This window comes from Pelobates fuscus, chromosome 3 (genome assembly GCF_036172605.1).
Source record: "Pelobates fuscus isolate aPelFus1 chromosome 3, aPelFus1.pri, whole genome shotgun sequence".
Classification (NCBI taxonomy): Eukaryota; Metazoa; Chordata; class Amphibia; order Anura; family Pelobatidae; genus Pelobates; species Pelobates fuscus.
In genome coordinates this window covers 323248593-323271162 of record NC_086319.1, presented here as the reverse complement: position 1 = coordinate 323271162, position 22570 = coordinate 323248593, and the positions used below count along the sequence as shown (strand labels likewise).

General features: G+C 37.5%; 1 protein-coding gene across 1 annotated transcript in view; it reads right to left on the bottom strand.

Moving 5' to 3' along the window:
• Positions 1 to 1388: 1388 nt before the first annotated feature.
• The window catches only part of IQGAP1 (IQ motif containing GTPase activating protein 1), a 123044-nt gene continuing 101862 nt past the window's right edge, over positions 1389 to 22570 (bottom strand). Inside the window, exons 23-38 of the mRNA XM_063448967.1 lie at positions 21404 to 21612; positions 20973 to 21128; positions 19347 to 19510; positions 18676 to 18900; positions 16394 to 16534; positions 16223 to 16307; positions 13705 to 13937; positions 13365 to 13497; positions 12414 to 12516; positions 11396 to 11531; positions 10754 to 10841; positions 8840 to 9052; positions 8128 to 8294; positions 5890 to 6012; positions 3364 to 3472; positions 1389 to 2639 (exon numbers count right to left, since the gene is read on the bottom strand). Coding sequence (XP_063305037.1) covers positions 2526 to 2639; positions 3364 to 3472; positions 5890 to 6012; positions 8128 to 8294; positions 8840 to 9052; positions 10754 to 10841; positions 11396 to 11531; positions 12414 to 12516; positions 13365 to 13497; positions 13705 to 13937; positions 16223 to 16307; positions 16394 to 16534; positions 18676 to 18900; positions 19347 to 19510; positions 20973 to 21128; positions 21404 to 21612 — 2399 coding nt within the window. The 3' untranslated portion in view covers positions 1389 to 2525. The remainder of the gene's footprint in view (positions 2640 to 3363; positions 3473 to 5889; positions 6013 to 8127; positions 8295 to 8839; positions 9053 to 10753; positions 10842 to 11395; positions 11532 to 12413; positions 12517 to 13364; positions 13498 to 13704; positions 13938 to 16222; positions 16308 to 16393; positions 16535 to 18675; positions 18901 to 19346; positions 19511 to 20972; positions 21129 to 21403; positions 21613 to 22570) is intronic.

The window sequence follows — 22570 nt, the reverse complement described above, 5'->3', positions numbered from 1 at the left end:
CGTAATCAAAGCTAAAGGTGGTCCAACGAAATATTAGAGTGTGTGACTTTTTTTGGTGGAAACTTTTTTTTTTGGCCAGGCATTGTATCTTCAGTTTTCTAGTAAGTAATATCATAACTCAGCTCAGACAGTAATATCATAAACCCGTTATGGTGGCCTGTCTACTGTCATTATGTTAGATAATGTAATAACATCATTCCTGCTTTATTCAGGAGTCTGTTGTGCACCACTGTTGAATTAATGCCATGTATACTACGAATATAACTCCATTTTTTCTGTAGTGTACCTGTCCATTCCTCAATAAAAGAGAATAAAAACAAAAAAAATGGATTCATGTTGTTGTTACTACTCCATGCCTGAAGCGATCTTGATAATTGTACAAAGGGCATACGCAAGTATAAAACAGATGATAATTTGCCTTCTTTGCAATTACAAAGTTTGGTTTTTGGATTAGAATATGGTCCGAAACAGTAAGTTTGTAGAATCTAGTTTTTGTAAATATACTTGGCACAGATACAATTCCTCGTTCTATTCAGTTACATTTTATACTGCTTAGGTTTTTGTTTTGTTTTTCTATATTTTATTTATGTTTAAACAGGTATTTTGAACATATGCAATAATTTCATTCTACAAAAAAAACAACCAAACAGTACACAGAAATCAGTCCAATAAAACAAAGTCTCTTTATTGAGCCGTTAAAAAAAAGTACAAATGCAAGCAGGCAGTCTCATTTACTGAGGTACAACTTTCTGCTAAAGAGAAAATGTAAGGATTATTTGTTAGGGCAAATAAATATAATATTGAAAAAAAATATTTCAATAAAACTATTTTCTTTTTATTCTGTGAATTAGAACATAAGCATTAAAGTTAAGCTATAAATGTTGAATATATCATTATCCAAGGGATGAGGCCCATTTTTTTTTTTTTTTAAATTTGATTTAAATCTTTTGAAGTATGAAAATTAAAAGCTGCATTATTACATCCTAAACACATATTAAGTATATTTATTTTCTTTAACAGTTCATAGCTTGTGTGCAAAAGCATTCAACATGCAGATCAGTGCAAATTTCTTAGCACAGGCTCTTCTGAGAATACAGAAATCTGAGAGATGGTTTTATCTTGTAGTCTTATTTTATTTACCTTGTTAAAATGTTGCCAGCATGTGTGCCATTTGCATCCCACTTAATTATGTGTTTTTGTGGATTATGCAACGTTTTTAAATTTCAAATATGTATATATATTTATTTATCTAAATAAAACTTAAAAAAAATTTTTTTATAGAAAATTCAGGTTTTCAATTTACAAGATACACTATGTTCACCACCTCTTCCAGAGATTTTTGTTATAACAAAATGAATATATATATATATTTTTTATTTTTAAAATCCTAAAGGGGTCGACATGTTCCAATATATGCTTGTAGGAACTAGTGTTTAATAATTACTAGTAATGACAATTAGAACTGATTGTTTCAGAGAACAATTCCTGCACAGTTAACCAATTTTACTGGTCTCTCTGCTTATGCTATGATTTTAAGCAGACAAACAAGCAACTTATCTAATGTCTAATGTCAAATTTGGCCTAATCATAAGACCCCACACCTCATAACTGCTGAAAACGAATGACAGTATTTCTGGAGTATTAAACAGATATTAAACAGACTAGAAAGAAGCTTTCTTTGACGCACCAACAAACCATTTTAACATCAAAGAAATAAAAAATGGAGCCTTGGTCAACAATAAAATAGATTAGGTTGTAGGAAACCAACAATATTTCCTTTATTGTTATGTTACTCTAAGTGAATCATTATTGATCAAATCTAGAAAAAAACAAAACAGTTATTTTAATCTCTCTTAATAAAGGGATCTGCCAGAATGGATAAGCAACACTTAAAGTGTCATTGGAATGCTAAAAATATCATCCGGAGTGCAAAGTGTCTGAAACCCTTAATCCTTCTAGAATAAGGGGAACAGAGGTGGTCTAAAAATATCACAGAGAATGATGAAAGTAAGCAGAGTGTGAAAGGGTTGATAACAATAATTCATGATTTAATGCGTGCTAAGCACTTCCATCTAGCAGGACAGATGTGCTTATATCAAATCATGAGCTACACACATCTTCAGCCGTCCACGCTATAGAGAAACAAATTGAGATGTACATTTAAAACCAGATAGAGAAAATGTGGAGATCACTTGCTTTATATATCTAAAAAGACGGCAATGGACATGATGTAGCCCATATTAGTGCAGATGTGCAGGACCCTTTGCTAATTTAACATTCTCTCAATCTATTCCTTTACTTATATAAGATTTATTATGTAACACTATATATAGGCACTGTGCCCTCTGTATATTCTTTGCCAGAAGACAATATCAAGGTCGATGCTTGCAGGGTTTGGGAACAAATGTTCCAAGGGATTTAAAAGCAGTGTGGAATGATCATATCCCTTATTTCTTGAGGGCAAAGCAAAATGTGCAGTTTGCTTGAAATCTATGTCCTCTGTTCCACACATTCCAGAGCCTTGCTTACTTTCCGTAGAATTTCTTGTTTAGAAGGAAGATCAGGAGGTTTACATTGACCTTTGCACGGTCAAACATCTTCATGACCGCAACACCCTCATACTGCAGCTGGAGTAGGTCCTAGTATTTTAAAGGAACAAAAAAAGCATAACTGTAACAAAACACTGTAATGAAAAGGTGTTAAAAATGTAAAGAAATGGTGGTTATGTATAGGTGTGCCTTTGAGAAATGTTTTCACAATTACGACCCAATTTCAAAAACATGGTCTAATTCTTAGTTATTTTGTTGGAACAGTACGCCATTTTACATTACTTAATGGAACTATAGCTTTTTTTTTGCCATTCTCTAATTGACATTATCTGCACTTATAGAAATGCCTCTTTTAGAGAGAACAAAAAGTGGCAAATATACCAGATTTTGTTTTCATGTATTAAGTTCATTTAGACATTGTTGCTATACATTCCATACAGGAGCAAAAGTAAAATTGCAAATAAATATATCGTGCTTCACATAGATATCTCATTATTATTTATACTGTAAAGCGCTGCGGAATTTGTTAGCGCTATATAAATAACATAAAATACATTATTCCTTCATTTACAGCAAATAGTGTTTGAACTGATCATATGAAAAATATTGAAAATATCAAGTTTCAATCAAAATTCTTTACAAAAATAAATAAAAAAAAAAACTTAAATTCACCCATTGCCGCCACATACTTTTAACCATAAGTATCCAGTTTGTTACATGCATATAACAAGCTACTCCTGTATAAAATAAACTCTTTATGCACTGGTATTTAGGCCCATGCATGAGCACCTTTCAAGGAGAACAAATTAAATACCTGATAATGTAACATATACGTTTCCATCTGAACTCCCATGAACTTGGCTTTCACTTCGAAATCCCCAACTTCATCAGTAGGAGCAATTTCAAAGATGACGTTCTTGAACCTGCACAAATAAGAGACCGGTGTTAAGAAAACTCGTCTGATGGACACTTTCGGACTGCTAATGTAATAATAGGCATCATACAGGGGCTGCATACATGTCTATTGTCCTTATAAAACTGCTGTGCCTGATGCCATTTATGTCTTGTTAAGATTATGTACAAGCAGCCTTATTTATTCCATTGTTGCAGAGCTGGATTACTCACCTTAGAATTCTGACTATAGCAAGCAATGATGCCATTCACTGCAAAAGTCAGGTGAGTTAAAAAAAAAACAAAAAAAAAAACAACCTTGTAAGAAGACTTGAGACCCGTAGAGTGATGCAATGCCCAAGGGGAAGTTGCTGTGGGTTTGAAGGGAAGGGTGTTGCTCAAGGGATGGGTGTGTAAATTGTGCAATTCTTTTGATTCCTTAGAATTCTAGCAAGATTGAAAGGGTATCTTGAAAAAGCTATCTAATGATGACCCGGTGAGGCTAGAGCTATTTAAACATACACTTTAAGGCACCAAAACCACTTCATCGTAGTAAAAAGGTTGTGGTGAATAGGCCCAGCCCCTTTTTTATTATGTGGCTTAAATTTTGGCAGCTGATTGGAGGTCAAGTTTGATTCGCGTGCGCTATACATCCCCAATGAGAAGCATTGAATTTGACAAAGATCATCAGAACTGCTGATTTGATTTCAGAGGAGGTGAATAAGTTCCTGTGAGGAGACAATACTGACTGACACTGGATTACAGGGGGGAAAAAAAAGTATCAAGGAACAAAATGTGAAAAACAAAAGGCATTAGGAGCAGTGATACATCAAGTAGCCTTACATACTACACTGCACACTAAATTCAACAATAACCTCTTTAATGTTCTGCAGGGACTATTTTGCTCCCCTACGTCAGCGCCCCCCCCCTTTTTGGATTTTACAGATGTGCTTTCTTTCTGAAGAATAGTTTTTATGTCTGTATATTGTTAAATGTAACAAACGCCTTATCACTTATGTGAGATTAAATCTGCAGTGTTGATGCTTCTTATCAAACTTTAATGACCGTATTGAATGGAATATTACATCTAGACGGAGATTAGAACCTAGCAGTTACAAAGACTTGGAAGGAAACAGTTCATCTTCACAGCTTATTTTGGTAATAGTTAGTAGGTAGATTGTATGTGAGAATTTGATCTGACAAGGCATATATTCTAAACAGTACACTGCGCTGAACTGACCATTATCCTGCTAAATTTAGTTCAAAGAGCGGAGTAAGGAAATGTTGCACAAACCTTTATTTTTTTCTCCCATTTTGGCCTAAATTAATGCTATTAGTCACTAAAGTGAGAATTCAGAGTGAATTCATAGTAAATTTAAAAAATAAGTTAAAAATAGCTGAATTGTAATATTTTGGTAAGTCAGGTAAGTCCAGTCTGCCTACTTTGGCCTCAATTTAAAATTGACTTTGAATTTTCACTTTAGTGAATAACATGGTGTTGTGAACTCAACGTTTAGGGAATACCGTAATTCCAAAAATGGGAATTATGTTACTGCTTGAGATATTGGAAGGGATATTGCAATAGGGCATGTACCCTATGAGTGTAAATTAAAAACACAGAGTCGCACTGCCTGTTTTGTGCGTAAATTCCAATCTAGTTTAGGGAAGAAGACTTCTGTTGCAATAACAGGCGGTTAATCTGTGTTTATGTTTGTTGCTTAATATTTGTATACGATTTCCCTAGATTTGTAAAAAGAAAACCTTATACATCCCATGTCATTTTAGTATTTTTTTTTTCCTTCTCATAATAAGAATAATCTAACTTCAGTATGTCAAATTATTCTTCATAGTGCTTTAATCCAAGCATAGCATCGACAGGGAAGGCACAGGACAGAAGGAGGGGAAAGAAAGAAAATTAAATAAAAACCATCTGACACATTTCTCGTATTTCTGAACTTCCTCAAATACAGCATGAAACGCATTAGGTATTGGTTTTAATTAATCAAATATTGCATTAGGTTTATCACCATCCACGAAGAGATGTAACAAAGAGTGACGGATTTCTGGAAGAAGTATATTTTTACTAAGGACTTCGACAGGGGCATTTACTAGAGTGATAATTCAAAGTAAATTTTAAGTTTAAGGACAGAGTAGTTTAACTGAAAGCATAAATGGCAGCTTGGCTTCTTTGACCTTAAATTTAAAATGCTCACTTAAGTGAATAACCCTGAAAAACTCACCTGTTTGGTAGTGAAGAGAGCTAGGACTAAAAGGCCCATCTTGGAGGCCCAGTAAAGAGCTACCTAACCTGAAATTTACAAAGGCACATCCGCAAGGTCCAAGCTGTGTATACATTTCATAATGTCAGATATATTGAAAGGTGTGGCTGCCTTGGCTTATATTGCTCGACTTTATGCTGGAAAGAATGTATAGAGTAAAACGAACTTACTGATTGGCTTGTAAATCTTCAATCTCCAGCAGAACCCCTTTCTCATGTAGTCGGGCAGCAGTATATTTCAGGGATATCTTCTTGCTTTTCTTCCCTTTCGCTTGTCCTGGTTTCTTGGACACTCTAGGGTAATGGAGATATATTATAAATTAAGTGAATAAATTACTTCAACTGGAGTGGAAAAAAAACACAAAACAAAATAATGAAACCACAAAAAACTAGAAAATAAGAGGTACGTTCTCCTGCGAAAAATGCTTAAACTACCAACGGGGCAATTCACCAAAGTAAGAATTCAAATGAAAGGCCAAAGTAGCCAAAATGAAAGCATAGACTTAAAGATTTTTTTCTGTACGGCTATTTTGACTTTGAATTCTTATTTTATTGAATAAGCCGGTGTGAGATGATGAGACTTAAAACCTAAATATCTACATATATACACAATGGCTTGTATTTTTTTGAGAAATGAATACATTTAAAGTTTAATGAAAATTGCAAAAAACATTGTGGGACAAATACAACTAAAAATACACGGTAGCCAGTTCTTATTAATGATAGATAGCAAATACTCAAGAAATCATCAATTCAGTTGAAAAGAACAGAAATTATAATTCAACTAACATACAGGCCAAAAACATTACTAGCATGAATTCATAACTCAGAAGATCTAATCTACAAAATTAACAAATAAGTCAGATACAGAACTTTAAAAGCTTTAAATTCACTCCCTTGGATTCCTCTCAGTTCCTCACAATGCTGACCCTGATGTAGTGAGTATGTGGTTGTTCGGTCATTAAAGTAGCTGAAAAGTACCCTTAATTTAACCCCTTAAGGACCAAACTTCTGGAATAAAAGGGAATCATGACATGTCACACATGTCATGTGTCCTTAAGGGGTTAAAGGAATATTTAAACAGAACAACAACAAAATATATATATATATATACACTTTTGTTTAAAAAAAATTGATATCCCAAAGCCAGGGGGTGTAACAAAAGGTAATATGTTGAAGTGTCAATTTCTATTGAAATCTGCACTTTTTACAAAATGGAAAAAAAGAAACACTCTTCACACATTTATTTCAGGGGTCTGGAGTTTCCCTTTAATAGAAAGCATGAGTGTTTTGAGCATTCTACACATGCAAGTCAGTTGTGGTAACAATGCACATTCTGTATATGAGATTCTAATTTTACAATTGCAGAGAGGCTAAGGAACAAGGTAAGTGGTTGTAATTTGTACCAGGAAAAAGTGTGTTAACTTTTCCTACATGATTAGCAAGTAAGTAAACATTGTGTACCTTCACACAGCTCAATCAAAGGCCAAGCCAATTGTAAATACTATACGCAATAATAGATGGTACTGGGACAAGACTGACATGATGTTGTTTGGATTCACTCACAGTCCCTTGGGAAAAGGGCAAAAAATGCTGCTGTTTGAATGCCTGCTCACTTGGTGGATAAGTAGTGATCCACCCTCAATCTTATAATTATTTGGTATGAAAGAGTGAACAGAACAACATGCAGGCCCTAGTCATACCAAGGTATGTGTACTCATGGTATGCTTTTCTTAACCCCTAAAATGTGGAAAGAATATGTCACTATAATCCACTTTAGGTGCCACATTTTACTGGCCAGAGTATAGAGGAGTCAGCGAATATATTTTGGTAAGGATGTTTTTTTTTATCCAACCACATACTAGCAAGATGGCTTGTACAATATATCAATCAGAGGTGGCAAAGCCTGTGGCAGCACTCAATAACAGAGTAACCATCAGTCATGGAGACCTAAGCTAACATTGCACAAACTGTTAACCTGTCTGATTGTGGTGTGTTACCAGCATATTTTAGCGGGGTAGACCGAGATAACCCACTTGTGAGGAGGAAGTTTATTTGGAAGTAGGAGAGAGTGGGCATTTTTGATCAGTTACCAGAATATTGGACTTAGGCTCATTGCCGATATAAATAATTAGATAAACATAACCAAATTTTACACAGGTCCTTTAAAAAAAAAAAAATTCTTCTGTGTCAGTGTTTCTTTAATTATCACACTGACACAGAGTCACATATATTTCAGTATTCTATGAAACACCATATCAAGCGTTTCCTACATAAAACTGAAACGGTAGTGTTAACACTAAAAGATCGTCACACTTCTAAAAGATCAGCTAAATACATAGAAATGTGCAGTAATTCAAACTAAAGCAAGAACTTGGACGAAGAGGTACAGGCCTCACTGATACTTACTTGCCCTTGCTTGCCAGATTGTCTAAGCAAGTCTTTATGTAGCTCTTATAATAGTCTACTTGTTCTTCATAGAATACAGCCTTGGAGTTCAGAGCTGAATGGGTCTGTTGAAGCTTCACCAGCTCTGCCTTTCTTCTTTGTCGATATCGCCTCTGATTACGAATATCCTTCAGTGAAGAAACAAAAAAAAAAAAAAAATTAGGACTAATCCCATACACACAAATTACTGTGAATTTCATGCCCATGTAGGTCATATTATAAACTCAATACGAACGGCAACATGGAGTAGGTATAAACCAAGTAAATGGTGAGAGTGCATGTATACTGTCACTCCAGCACAGCAGCTTACAGAACTCCAAAAGATAAATACAAAAATATGGCTATAATGTTATAAAGAGACAAAAGTAGCAAGCCATATACGAAAGCAAGCCAAAAGTTAGAATTTAGGTACCTGGGAGGGTGTTAATAAGTATGCACACTTGGCTATATATTGAACTGTTAATCGAACAGACTAATAGGATTTCTTCATGGATAACTCAAGTGTCCCATATTCTAAATACAAGATTACACCCCCTCACCTCCTCCCTCCCCCCCAAAAAACAAACAAACACACAACTACAATAATAGCAAATTACGTGCCATCTTCAGACATGAAAGGGTGGGTGAAGTAAACATAGTAAAAAGAGGTGGGTATGGTAAAACATCTCCTTACCTTGGCAATGTCATTGATAAGACCCTGATAGTGATTTTCTGGGTTCACAGTTCCCAGGTCTGTCAGTTTCTTTAACCCCGTCTTTATCTTTTCCTTCTTCTCTTCCAGGCTGAGGTTGTTGTCTTCCTTTAAAGACTTGGCCTTTTTCATTTTGTCTGGGGTCTTAGCATCTCTAATGGCCCGTCTCTGCATAGCTCTCTGGTGGTCAGCTTCCTAGAGAATTGAACAAATGCATCAATCAATATATATATACATACACACACACACACACACACACATATACACACACACACACACACACTATCAGTTGTCCCATGTCCGGTACACGGAATGCAGTAACTTTAGGGATGATATATTTTTTAAACATTCTTATTTCCAGACAAAAGTATCTTTAAAGGGAACCTATTGAGTAGAATTGACCCTTCTATATCATTAGATGTGGATTGTAAATATCTTGTAACATTCTGTATACTTTATGCGCTTCTTCTTGATGAAACGGTTTGTATTCATTATGTGATTTCTCCAATAGCATTTTTTGAGAGAGCTCAGTCTATGTGGTGTTCAAGGCACACAACATACAAAACTAGCACGAACCAGCTTTTCTTACAGTACTGTGGGGCTGGCTTACAGTCTTGGTTGGCCAATAGGTAACCCGCTTCTGAGTTGCAGCAATTTATAAACATCAACTCAGTTCTAAGACACTAAAAGCGGAGAGCAATAATGCAAAGTTGTGATGGTGCTTACAGCAACAAGTAAATTAAGATTTTCATCACACTTTACATTATTTATTACACATTTTACAGACCAGATGTTCGGCTTTGCCATCTTCAAGATCTCTTGCTTTAAGCCAGCATAGAATGTCCTATTAACTGAGTTTGACAGCTCCATACAGTCCCACTGCTGTTAATTGAGGGGGTAATTAATTTTAGAATAGGCTTCTTACAGAACTGACTTCTGGTGGCACAGAGACTCAACAGTCATTGAGGACCAATTTTACTGGACATAAAGGGTTTTGTTTATTTTGGATTGACCCATTTCAGAAGCAACATTGCACGCTACGTGTCATTACGAAAACTAGGGCCTACTGGATTTTCCTTTTCAGGTTTATCACCTTTAAAGATAGAAGAGTAGGTAGTACAATTGCCTACCCTCTGGCCTGCAAAAAGTCTAATTTTTAAGGATTACAGAGCACACACACGTTCTTCTATCCACAAGGAACATTATTTGATTTTTGCAAAACTTTTTTTGAGCCTGTTCATACAAATCGAATGCCTTCTAATCCACACTCTAACAAGTCAATCAGTGTGGGATTTACCTGGAGCACATTGCTCATTGAATAAGTCTCCACATGTAAATCCTAGATGGATCGATACAATTGGGTGTGTTTTAACAGGAATTTGTCTCAAACAAGTTTTTGACCAAGTCTATTAATTAATAATGTGGGAAGGACAGAACATAGGATTAGTCACCCATTCTGTATTAGGCATTGGATCCATCCCCACCTTAAATCCCAGGAGATGGCAGATTAGTGATAATGAGTAACTATTACATTCTATTATTACAGCTCAATACAAAATAAGATGGGATTAGAAAATTTAGAGTTTGTCACCACCTCTTTTGTGCACTGGGGGCACTGGGACCCGAGCAATACAGAGAATCATCACACTTAATGTAAAGAATGTATGATAAAGTGTTTCTTTAAATTTCTTCAGAGCATTCTACAAGTGGTCTGGATGTACAAAATGTATTAGCAATAACCAATACCAGGCAGGGATCAGGTTTATTGTGCAGCCCATCTGATTCGGATTGCATTTTTTTTTGTTTTGTTTTATGTTTTTAAAAGTGTTTATTGTTTTATGTTTTCAAGCGAGAGCTGAAAGTGTGACACAAACCTATCAAACAAGAGTGGCCTACCTGTTCACTGGTGGCTTGAGTTTCCAGGATTTCAGTCAGACTTTCACCAGGCTGGAACCGGATGACGTCCACAACGAGACGTTTTGTACTAGAAGAAATTCAATAGATACAATTTAACTGAGAATACAACCAGCTATCTTCTATAGCTTAATTTATAGCCTTCAAAGACAATGTACCAATAGGATCTTATCACATGAGCACATAGGGGTTAAAAAGGTTTGGCCTAATGTGCAATTCCCATTGCAAAGCTTCACAATTCACCATTTAGTGAATACAACCTAATGCAAAGTTTGCATGAGATCTGTATGATGCATTGTAACTGATAGAATCAATTCACACAGGTCACGAAATTTTTTTTTTTTAAAAATGTAAAAAAGAATTCTGTAGCCCAGGCACCCAAGTGCTTTATATATTTTGACATATGGGTTTATTCGCTAAGGTGAACAGCAAAACATATGTAAAGAAAATATGACTCTGTAAATTCTTCAAATTCTGCTGTAGTTTTTTTTTTTTGTTTGTTTTTTTAAAAACTATTTTAGCATAAATTTTGCAAATGGATTTTTAAAAGTGTGTTTAGTGCATAAACCCCAGAGGTACAGTAAATAGAAACTGCCCTGCACCGTTGTGGATTTCAGAACTTACTTAAGGAGGATAGTCTTTGCATCCTTCTCCGCATTCTCATCTCCAAGGACATCAAACTTGTTTGTTAGCGTCAAGGAAACTTCAGTCTTAGCCAGACTCTCTTTATTGGAATCTGTTGTGGCAGCAGGCCCTTCCCCTATGGTACAGTGAAATTAATTATACTTCCATCTTTACGCAGACTTCTCACACGTCTTTTTCCATAGTACAGAAAGAGAACACCAGCATACACCTGTATGTAAACTTATTACTTGCTTGTAGTTTAGAAAGTGTGAAAACATTAAAACAAATGCAAAGTAACCTATGTGCAAAGCAGCTTGACTCACTTTTGAAAATATCATAATTAAAGGGGCAGCTGGAATAGGATATTCATAATAAGCCATGGTTCCAAACTGGAGAACCACAGAAACCACACAAACTTACGAAAATAATACAAAACCAAAAACCACACCAGCTGCTTCTAATAAGATAATTACCTTAAAGGGGTTACGCCAGCATAATATCCACTACAGACCCCTAGTGGTGATGATACCAGGACCTGTTCCCTCATAATGGGGCAAACCAGTTTGCAACAATTTGTGCTCTTAACTGGGTTCCCGATGGGCACCGACGGTCCTCCAGGTCCCAGTCATGACCTCCAACTTCTGCATAGCTGCAGAAGCTGGATGCAGATCCTGATGACAATACGTTGGCTGAACGCATCAGCTGAGCACACTCAGCCAAAGAATGTAATTCTATGCATAGGAATGTGCAGAGAATTGACATTAGCCACCCCGGGAACTTTCATGGTGGAGTTACATCTCTGGCAGCAGAGGGGGTTAAACACTGCGCTCAAATACTCCATGCAACATGACAACTTTAAATCACTGAAGTAGTCATAGTATCCCTTTAATCTTGTTTCATTGGAAAGTGAACACATTTCAGTCTGTGTGTCCGTGTTCACAGTCTCCTCAAGCACAAATGAGGAAAATAATACAGTTGCTTACATATGTTAATTTATGTGACAGACACGTTAACTCACCTATGAGAGACTCAATGGTGGGAACTTCGCCAAGGTCATCTAACAGCTCGTGAATTGGGTCATTGTGTTCTGGAGCAATGGCATCCTGGTGGTCTAGCAGCAGCTGTAACAAGAGTATTCTTATTAACTAAAGCTCTACAGAAGGAGAATGGTAGGACTATGCTTAGAATGTAGAGAGCACAAAAGGTTAAGGAGTATTTATGCTTAGTCTATGCTTCACACATTAGAATACACCTGATTGATGGGGTGGAAAATGAGCGCACATTATATTATATAAACTTTGTAAGTACCCTTACAGGTCACCAGCTAGCTTCAACATTAACAATTCCCTGCACTACTGGAGGGAACAGATATTAATATGTACTACAATATGTAATATCAATACTTCACCTGCTAGAATTTTATTGACAGCCCAATGCACATTTAATTTGAATGGCATTATGCAGAATATTCTCCTAAATCTCATTTCCAGATATCTGCAGATTGCTACAGTTATAAGCAACTTTTTTACCAAAATCTGGTTCAGACAAGGCACAGCTAGGGCACACGTGACAAGTGATGAAAACTAGAAATCCATTTTTATTTTTATTCTCTGCTCACATTCTGCAAACTGCAAACTGACTGCAAGGAGCACTGGTTACAATTTAGAACAATGAATAACCCAAGGTGTGGAAAGTAGATGTGGGTTTCTACATTTGCATTTATTTTTAACACCTCTCATACATATATGGTAAATACAAATGTTCGGAAGTGACAGTTTGACATGGAAGTGCTGATTTTACCAATATAAAATTTAAATAATTGCCAAATGTCAATCAGAAAGATCAGCTAGAGTCCAATAATGTAATCTAATAAAATGAAAGTTTTTTCCCAGTTAGATTCTCTGTTACATTAAACTATAGTATTTGTAATCACATATCTGTTAAAAATTGATATAGCTTCAATACTTACAGTGTGGGTATTAACAATTTCTCCAATAGAAATATAAATCACCGGCTTGGTGAGAGTAACAAGATCAGAATATTCGTCCACATTAAATTTGTCCTCTGGCTCAGAAACTTCACAGGCGGCCTGGAAAAAGCGTCTGTGGACACGGACAGAGAAATGATTAATATTTAAAAAGATCACAAGCAAATTGTATAAAATGTATGAGTGCATGCTCATAAGCACACACATGAATGAGATATAGCAATGCTCTGTACATTACTGACAGAAATATCAGCGCAACAAAACACAATTCCTTAACTTGGTATTAAAATTCAATACATTTTTATTTTCTATTTTCAGAGACCTGAATTTCTGGTAGGACTGTGAGAGGTATTCATTAATGATGCTAAGATGGGCATTGTCTCCAAGGAACATCTTGTTGGACGCAGCATGTTGGAGCATTTTGGCAATGGACCCAAGGTTCCGACGTTGATCTGTGGTCAGCTGCCCTCCAGCGGAGAGGTCAATGATATCAAAGGCATCAGGCGCCACGATGGCTGGGTTCATGTAGCGATAATAAAGGAGATTTCCCACTATCTAAAAAAAGTTAAATGTAAAAAAAATATAATAATAATATATACACACACACACTGGATATATATCATGATTGGGAAGCAAATATTCATTACATACTAACAACTGGCTGATGTAGATACAGCATATAATTTATCTATACATTTACTAATCCTTTTCAAGAAGACATGGCCTTAGAACACGTAGTGGTCAGAAGGAATATAAAATGTCTCAATAGAAAGAGAAGCAGAAATATGAAGCAGTGCAATGGCTAAACAAGGGCTAAAATGTTTAGGTCTTAAGGAACTCGTCGCCTCAAACTCACAAGCACATCATGTTGGTTTTTATTAAATGTTTCGATGGCATGCCAACGTGTAAATGCAGGGCAGTATTTGTGTGTTGGGCTATGTGTGAATGAAGTATATTTGCATCAGCAGCCCTTTTTATCTCCTACACAATGCAAGTAGCAAACCATGGACACCTCCCTTATCACAAGTATTGTTCTACCCTCCCTCCCTATTGCTGGTAGTACCCCATTCTCCACCTGGCTTAGAGCGTTCCGAAATAAAAGCTAACCCGCTAGACCACCACACCAGGGCTCAATTTTCACTCGCAAAATGCAACTGTAGAAATGTATATTTAGCAAAGCACTTAAAGGACCACTATAGGCACCCAGACCACTTCAGCTCAATGAAGTGGTCTGGGTGCAAGGTCCCCCAGGTTTTAACCCTTACACTAGGGTTAATCCAGCCTCTAGTGGCGGTCTCACTGACAGCCACTAGAGGCACTTCCGCGCTTCTCACTGTGAAAATCATAGTCAGAAGACGCTGGACGTTCATAGGAAAGCATTAAGAAATGCTTTCCTATGGACTGTCTGAATGCGCTTGCGGCTCTTGCCGCACATGCGCATTCAGTGCTGACGTCGGGAGGGGGAGGGGGAGGAGGAGGAGGAGGAGGAGGAGAGTTCCCCAGCGCCGAGGGAGCCCGGCGCTGGAGAAAGGCAAGTGTTTAACCCCTTCAGCCCCCTGAGCCCAGGAGTGGCGCCCTGAAGGTGGGGGGAACCTTAAGACCCTGTAGTGCCAGGAAAACGAGTTTGTTTTCCTGGCACTATAGTGGTCCTTTAAGAAAGTTGAATGAGCTATACTACTGCTCACCAACAACTAAGAATGACAGTTGCATGCACAGCTAGACCACAGAGGCTTCTCAACAGGAAGCCTCTGACTGGTACATTTAATATAAACAACATGCAAAAGAAAATACATGCATGATTTCTTTGAGGGTATACTACCAATATATTTTTATTTTTTTTCAAAAAGTGGAGTGTTCCTTAAAAATATATAATTTATCTTAAATTGGAAATGTAATAAAAGACAACACTAACACAAAAAAAGGTATACTCCAGTTACTAAACCAAGCTTGAAAGGAAAGGTCATCTCCAGAGCTACTGTATTATCGATGCATCAGTGAAGAGAAGCAGAGAGCTAGAACAGAGAAGAGAAGAGCTTTGAGACACAGAGCCAAAAGGATGGCAAGCAGATACAGTGAGTGGATAGATAAGAAATCATGGCAAGCAGAACCAACACACAAAGAAGATATCTGCAAATTCACAAGTAGCCACCAGAAAGCAGAGCCCTTCAGAAAGTTCAAGGAGGGAGCTGAGAGAGTCTAGTCTGCTTTGTGTGAGATTTATAGGCAAGTGGAACACTGGGGGGGGGGGGGGGGGTTATTATAAACTTCAAATTGCAGCAATTTGTAACCAGAATGGCAATTCAGAGACAAAAGTGGCCAAGCATTGATTACAGCTGAATTGGAAAGTTTTCCAGCTATTTTTGTAAAATCTTGCAGTTCAGATTTTGATTTGCTACAGTACGGAATTTAGTGAATAACTCAGTAAAATGTTTGCTCAACCTCGTAATATTGAAAAGTAAAAACAAAGATAAAGGTGATTTGCTGGGCAGCACTACTGTACTAGGAAACACATTTCTAGTTACTTTAGTGTATGAAAACCTGCTAATGTTTTTAGTGCGATAAATTACCACTATATAGGTTACAATAACTAAACAGGATGATCTCCAAATTCTACAACCAAGTTTTAGGATTACATATGCTTTTATAGTAATCTGGAATTGATGGTAGTCTAATTTCACATGTGGTTTACTAAAATTAAAATTGCACTAAAGATCTACAAAGAGGGTTATTTAGTAAAGTGATAATTCAAGGTGAATATCAAATGTCGCTAACATACAACCAATACTCCCTGAATTTTAACGAATAGTTTCATATTTAAATCCATGTAGCCAGTAACGCACCTTTAACAACTCATCTTCTCCAGCATCAGGAAACTTTTCATGAAGAGTGTCTTTTAGAACCTTGGAGATGTATCGCATAGCATACCTGGGGGCATAACATATTTAGAATTATACAGGGTATCGAAAATGTATACCATTTCTCCCCCCCATTTACTCAACCAGTGCACTTACGGAATCTTATCCACTGAGCTGATGATCGCGCCAAGGAATTTATCTGTGACCGTTCGCATATTTTTGATTGACGCATCCAGCCTGGTTCTCACCTCCTCATGTGTCATGGCTTGCTCTGGTGTGACATCATAAGGCAATTTACTACAAAGTGAAGAAATAGTTAAAGACATCTGGGGGTAACCACTAACTGCACAGCTTGCAATTACTGTTAGAGCGCACAGGGTACAATAGCCACTCCCTAAAATGGCAAAAAATAAATACCTGCACTCTTCTATAATGTAAATCAAATTTTATTTCAGAATAGCAATAAAAATACCAAAGTTAATCCATATACACCCCTAGAGAACTCATGTCCCTGTAGTTGATAAGCATATAAAGTAAACTAAATACAATAGTCTTCTCATATATTGCATATATACATAGTTACACCAGATAGCAAAAAACAAATACTCTGAATAATATTCCAATTAAGGAAAAATACTTTAAACTGAAAAATAAATTCATAAGTTGCTGTGAATTATATTCACCTTTGCCAGTAAGGAAGAGGACAGAGAAACTACCCAACGTTTCAGCACTAAATGGCCTCAAAAGGCCATTTAGTGCCGAAATGTTGGGTGGTATCTCTGTCATGGCCATCTAGTGCCAAAACGTTGGGTGGTTTCTCTGTCATGGCCATCTAGTGCCAAAACGTTGGGTGGTTTCTCTGTCATGGCCATCTAGTGCCAAAACGTTGGGTGGTTTCTCTGTCATGGCCATCTAGTGCCAAAACGTTGGGTGGTTTCTCTGTCATGGCCATCTAGTGCCAAAACGTTGGGTGGTTTCTCTGTCATGGCCATCTAGTGCCAAAACGTTGGGTGGTTTCTCTGTCATGGCCATCTAGTGCCAAAACGTTGGTTTCTCGGTCATGGCCATCTAGTGCCAAAACGTTGGTTGGTTTCTCGGTCATGGCCATCTAGTGCCAAAACGTTGGGAGGTTTCTCTGTGCTCTTTCTGACTGGCAAAAGTGAATAAGATCCCAAGCAGAAAGGTATCTCTCCCCAGCCACACAGAAAGGGATTTAACCCCAGCCACGTAAAAAAAGGATTTATCCCCAGCCACGTAAAAAAAGGGATTTATCCCCAGCCACGTAAAAAAAAGGATTTATCCCCAGCCACGTAAAAAAAGGATTTATTCCCAGCCACATAAAAAAAAGGATTTATTCCCAGCCACGTAAAAAAAAGGATTTATCCCCAGCCACGTAAAAAAAGGGATTTATCCCCAGCCACGTAAAAAAAGGGATTTATCCCCAGCCACGTAAAAAAAGGGATTTATCCCCAGCCACGTAAAAAAAGGGATTTATCCCCAGCCACGTAAAAAAAGGGATTTATCCCCAGCCACGTAAAAAAAGGGATTTATCCCCAGCCACGTAAAAAAAGGGATTTATCCCCAGCCACGTAAAAAAAGGGATTTATCCCCAGCCACGTAAAAAAAAAGGGATTTATCCCCAGCCACGTAAAAAAAAAGGGATTTATCCCCAGCCACGTAAAAAAAAGGGATTTATCCCCAGCCACGTAAAAAAAGGGATTTATCCCCAGCCACGTAAAAAAAGGGATTTATCCCCAGCCACGTAAAAAAAGGGATTTATCCCCAGCCACGTAAAAAAAGGGATTTATCCCCAGCCACGTAAAAAAAGGGATTTATCCCCAGCCACGTAAAAAAGGGATTTATCCCCAGCCACGTAAAAAAAGGGATTTATCCCCAGCCACGTAAATAGGGATTTATCCCCAGCCACGTAAATAGGGATTTCGCCCCAGCCACGTAAATAGGGATTTCGCCCCAGCCACATGAAAAAGGGATTTCGCCCCAGCCACATGAAAAAGGGATTTCGCCCCAGCCACATGAAAAGGGGATTTCGCCCCAGCCACATGAAAAAGGGATTTCGCCCCAGCCACATGAAAAAGGGATTTCGCCCCAGCCACATGAAAAAGGGATTTCGCCCCAGCCACATGAAAAAGGGATTTCGCCCCAGCCACATAGAAAGGAATCTCTACCCAGCCACAGGAAAAGGAATTACACCAAAGGTTAAGATCTGGTAATCATTTCCCACCAGCTGTAGTGTTCACAATCATCCCAAAGCTAGAACGTAAGCTTGTTCGAGCAAGGTACTCAGCACCTTCTTGTTCCCGATCCTCGAACTTGTTGGAACGTGTTTGTTAGTCCACCTATTGTACAGCCCTGTGGAATTTATTACCGCTTTATAAATATTAAAGAAAATTGAAATGCAAAGTTTGCAAAGTGATCACCTGGCTTCCCCAGTCTGAGACTCCATCTGATTCACCCAGGATTTGTAGATATCCACAGCATCAGTTTTGATGTTTAGGGACTTGTCATCCATGATTTCTTTCACTACAGAGGAGAGAATTTGTCTCAAGGCATTTTGGCCACGTGCTCCACGATTAAAACTAACCACCATTTTAATGACAGTGGGGTTTCCAGTGACAATCTCTTGGATCTGATCCACTTTAGACCTGTTGTGACAAACAAATCACTGGTTTAATGCATAAACTTAACATTTTTCAATTATATACACACACAACAAAGAAAAATGGGGGTGGGGGGGAACACATGTTTATTTATAGGGACATTCTAAGCCCGGCACAGTGGTTATGATGAAAGTAGTCTTTAAGTGCCTTCCTGTTTCCATTTTGTAGGATTACCCCTGCCCCCCACCCCAAAAAAAAAAAAGGATCCCCCTGCCTGCCTCTCAGATAACATGGAAGCATATTAAATAGAAATATGGATGGCAATTACAGAATTCAAAGTCCATCTTTAATAATAATTCGTAATTCCTGGTAAATGTTTTTGGTGTTCAAAAATAAGATTTATTCCTATAGAAAATCTGCACTGTAGTCCTGGCATCATTTCTGCTGGTAGATGTACAGCAATAAAAAGCAAAACCCAAGTCATCTCTTACTTGATCTCTTCCTGAAGAGCTGTCTTGAAGAGACGAAGCAGCAGATATTCCTCTCTTTGATTTGATGCATAATTGTAAAGGGTGAAAATGACAGAATCCATAAATTTAGTGGATTTATTTTGAGGCATCTGGAAAATGAGCTTGGCTAGGTAGGTTGGATTTGTCTAAAAGAAAAATCAAGAAGAAATCCAGAATTTAACCCATAAATAAGTAAAACTAATAAACCTTGCGGAAATATTACATGTCATATTAATTAACGGTTGCAAAGTAAATACAACAGTCACAAAGGATATCTTGTTGGTTTGGATATCATCATTTCAATACTCGAAGCGCAGGACTTAAAGGGACACTATAGTCACCGGAACATCCACAGTTGTTCTGGTGAGTATAATCATTACCTGCAGGCATTTTAATGCAAACACTAACTTTTCAGAGATGCCACTTTTCAGAGATGGTCACTGGAGGTGCTTCCTGGGGCAGTGCTGCAGTGTAATTGCCATTCAGCATCTCCACCCTCTGCATGAAGATGTTGAACTTTCCTCATCGAGATGCATCTCTATAAAGTAATGCTGAATGGTCATACTGGCCCCACCCCTATCCCACCTCCTTGACGATTTCAGCCAATACAATGCTTTCCCTATGAAATCCTGGCTGAAATCTAAAATTCTGATGTCAGCAAGGAGGCAGATCGGGGGCAGGTCACAGGAAATAAGGTGCGTCTTCTTACCTTTTAAGGGGGGAGGGGCGCAAGCGTAAGTGGTGGTTTTAACACTATGGGGACATAAATAAATGTTTGTGTTCCTGACCCTATAGTGTTCCTTTAATGCTGTAAATAAGTAGCAGTCTAAGCTAAATATCAAAGATTGATCATTAAGCAATTTACACATGAGCTCAGAGTGCTATGACGTTGGGATGCTGAAAGATAAATCTATTGCTAAGAACTGCTAATTTTGATACAAAATCCAGAAACTTGCTCTTTAGATGTGGATAAATTACACCACCGATAATTTTCAGTCTGCATCTTAGAGTAGCTGCTCAGTAGAAGGAATGCCATCTGCCAGGTCTAGTACACAAGAGGCGTTATGACGGTACAAAGTAAATATGGCCTGTAAAATACAATGTTCTTGTCCAGGCTGGTTTAATAAAAGTGAAAGATCCAGGCAGTATAATGCTGGCCCCATAAAAAACACTGTTTTTTGGCAGAGCAGCAACAAAGAACAAACAAGAACAGTGAGGATAAAGGCCTGTAATTAACTAATTTAATAAAAATGGGAAATTATATGTGAGATATTTATCTGGTTCTGTAAAATAAAATATTCTTGTCCAGTCAGGTTTAGTAGAACGTGTGTGATAATGGCCTGCAGAATACAAATCCTACCCTGTGAAACCATTCTCAATTACACAATCCAACGCAACACTCCCTCAATGTGTCTGCCTTGAACTTACCAATGTGCACACACACGTACACACGTACACACACAGCTCTTCCATTTGTACTTTCAGTTTAACCCCTATTTGCTCTATACTATGGGTATATGTTAGGGTTTATTTTACAAGAGTGTGCTACAAGTGATCTTACAGACTGTAATGTTTAAGTGTATCTCTTGCAAAGTTATAGTCCAATACCTGCAAAAGATAGAATAGATGCTGATATGCTTCCAGCTTCTCCCTCTTCTCCTTGCTCAGTGCCTTCAGTCCTCCCTTCTGCTTGTTTAACATCATCATATCGGAGAGTTGTTCCTTGTTCTTCTTTGTTAACTTCTTACTGTGAGAGACAACATCCTGCAACACAAATCACGGATTACAGACCAGACTATAGTAAGGAAGGAACATTCCTTCTAGAATACTAGCGTTGAGTTCCTTTATTGCAAACATACAGCACGGCTCTCAAATTCATATTTTAATGAGACGTCCAATTGTGTTATAATTTTTCACAAAGTTTCCATAACATTTAGTCTCCTTGATTTTGGGTTTCCACAAAGAAAGGAGTAAATCAGAAAGTTTGATCATCAGAAACAATCTTTTATGTTAAAGTCACACACACATTCCTTCTGTACCTGAAGTGTAATTTTGTTTTTCACTAGAAGTCCAATCTTGATATCCATGAGGTTTAAGTCATTCTCCAGCTGCTGGTTGGATCGTAGAAGGGTTACCACTTCTTCTCGCAGCTTCATTACGTCCAGTTCTTCTTGAAAGTCTTGGTCACTTTGGTCCAGGAGATGGACAAATTTGCGGACAACTGCCATTGGGGGGTCATTGGCATTTACTAGGAAAATGACAAAGATAGATAAAGGGCTACAGCATTTGTTAAATAAGAAAACATTGCTCTATATCAGCGTTTCCCAATTGGTATTCCATGAGAACACAAGTGGGGTTCCTCCAAAATTTCAGGAAACAATTTTGATACACTATGTCAAAGGGTTCCACAGGAAAAAATGGGAACCCCTGCTCTATATTAAAAGGACTGATTTGTAAAAGTTGAAGTAAATGTAATGGTGTGCTTTGTCTCACTACGCAAAGCTTGTATAATAATGTATTTTGGGAGGTAATGGAAGGATGGAGACACGTTTCAAACCCGAAACAATTCAAGGGTTAAACGATGCTCACCCTTCGCACCACCTCATTTATTTATTTGCAAGCGGTCACATCGTTTGAGAAAACATTTAAAAATGTCAGGGTGAACAATACAGACCAATATATTGCTAAGGAACTCAAAGAGTCAAAGTGCATTTGCCACGCCTAACATAAAAACATGCAAACTAAATAGTCAGAACATGTACTGTTGATAAATAAATTTTGTAAATTATATACTTGACCTTTCTGTATGCAGTATGTCCTTAAACAGCACAGACGACATTGGTTGCACTCCACCCTCAAACAACATGGATGCAACGCTTACTTTACTCTTGCCTTACACTTGCCCAATAGGATTTTTAGGGGATCTGGTCATGCTGTTTAAGGAGAGGAACTACAGCACATACAGGCACTTTATCCATACCAAGACACAATGGGGGGGAGATTTATCAGTGTCATAAAAAGAGGTGCAAAAATGTAACCAATGGAACGTGCCTGCCAGTTCCACTGGTTTCCACGATGACTGCCCTACTTTTAGTACTTTAGATAACATTTTAGAAAAAAAAAAATCACTTTGATAAATCTTCCCCAAAGTTAGGATTGGAAGAATTAATCTTCAGGTAATCTATGTTTCAACTTTTAACTCAACT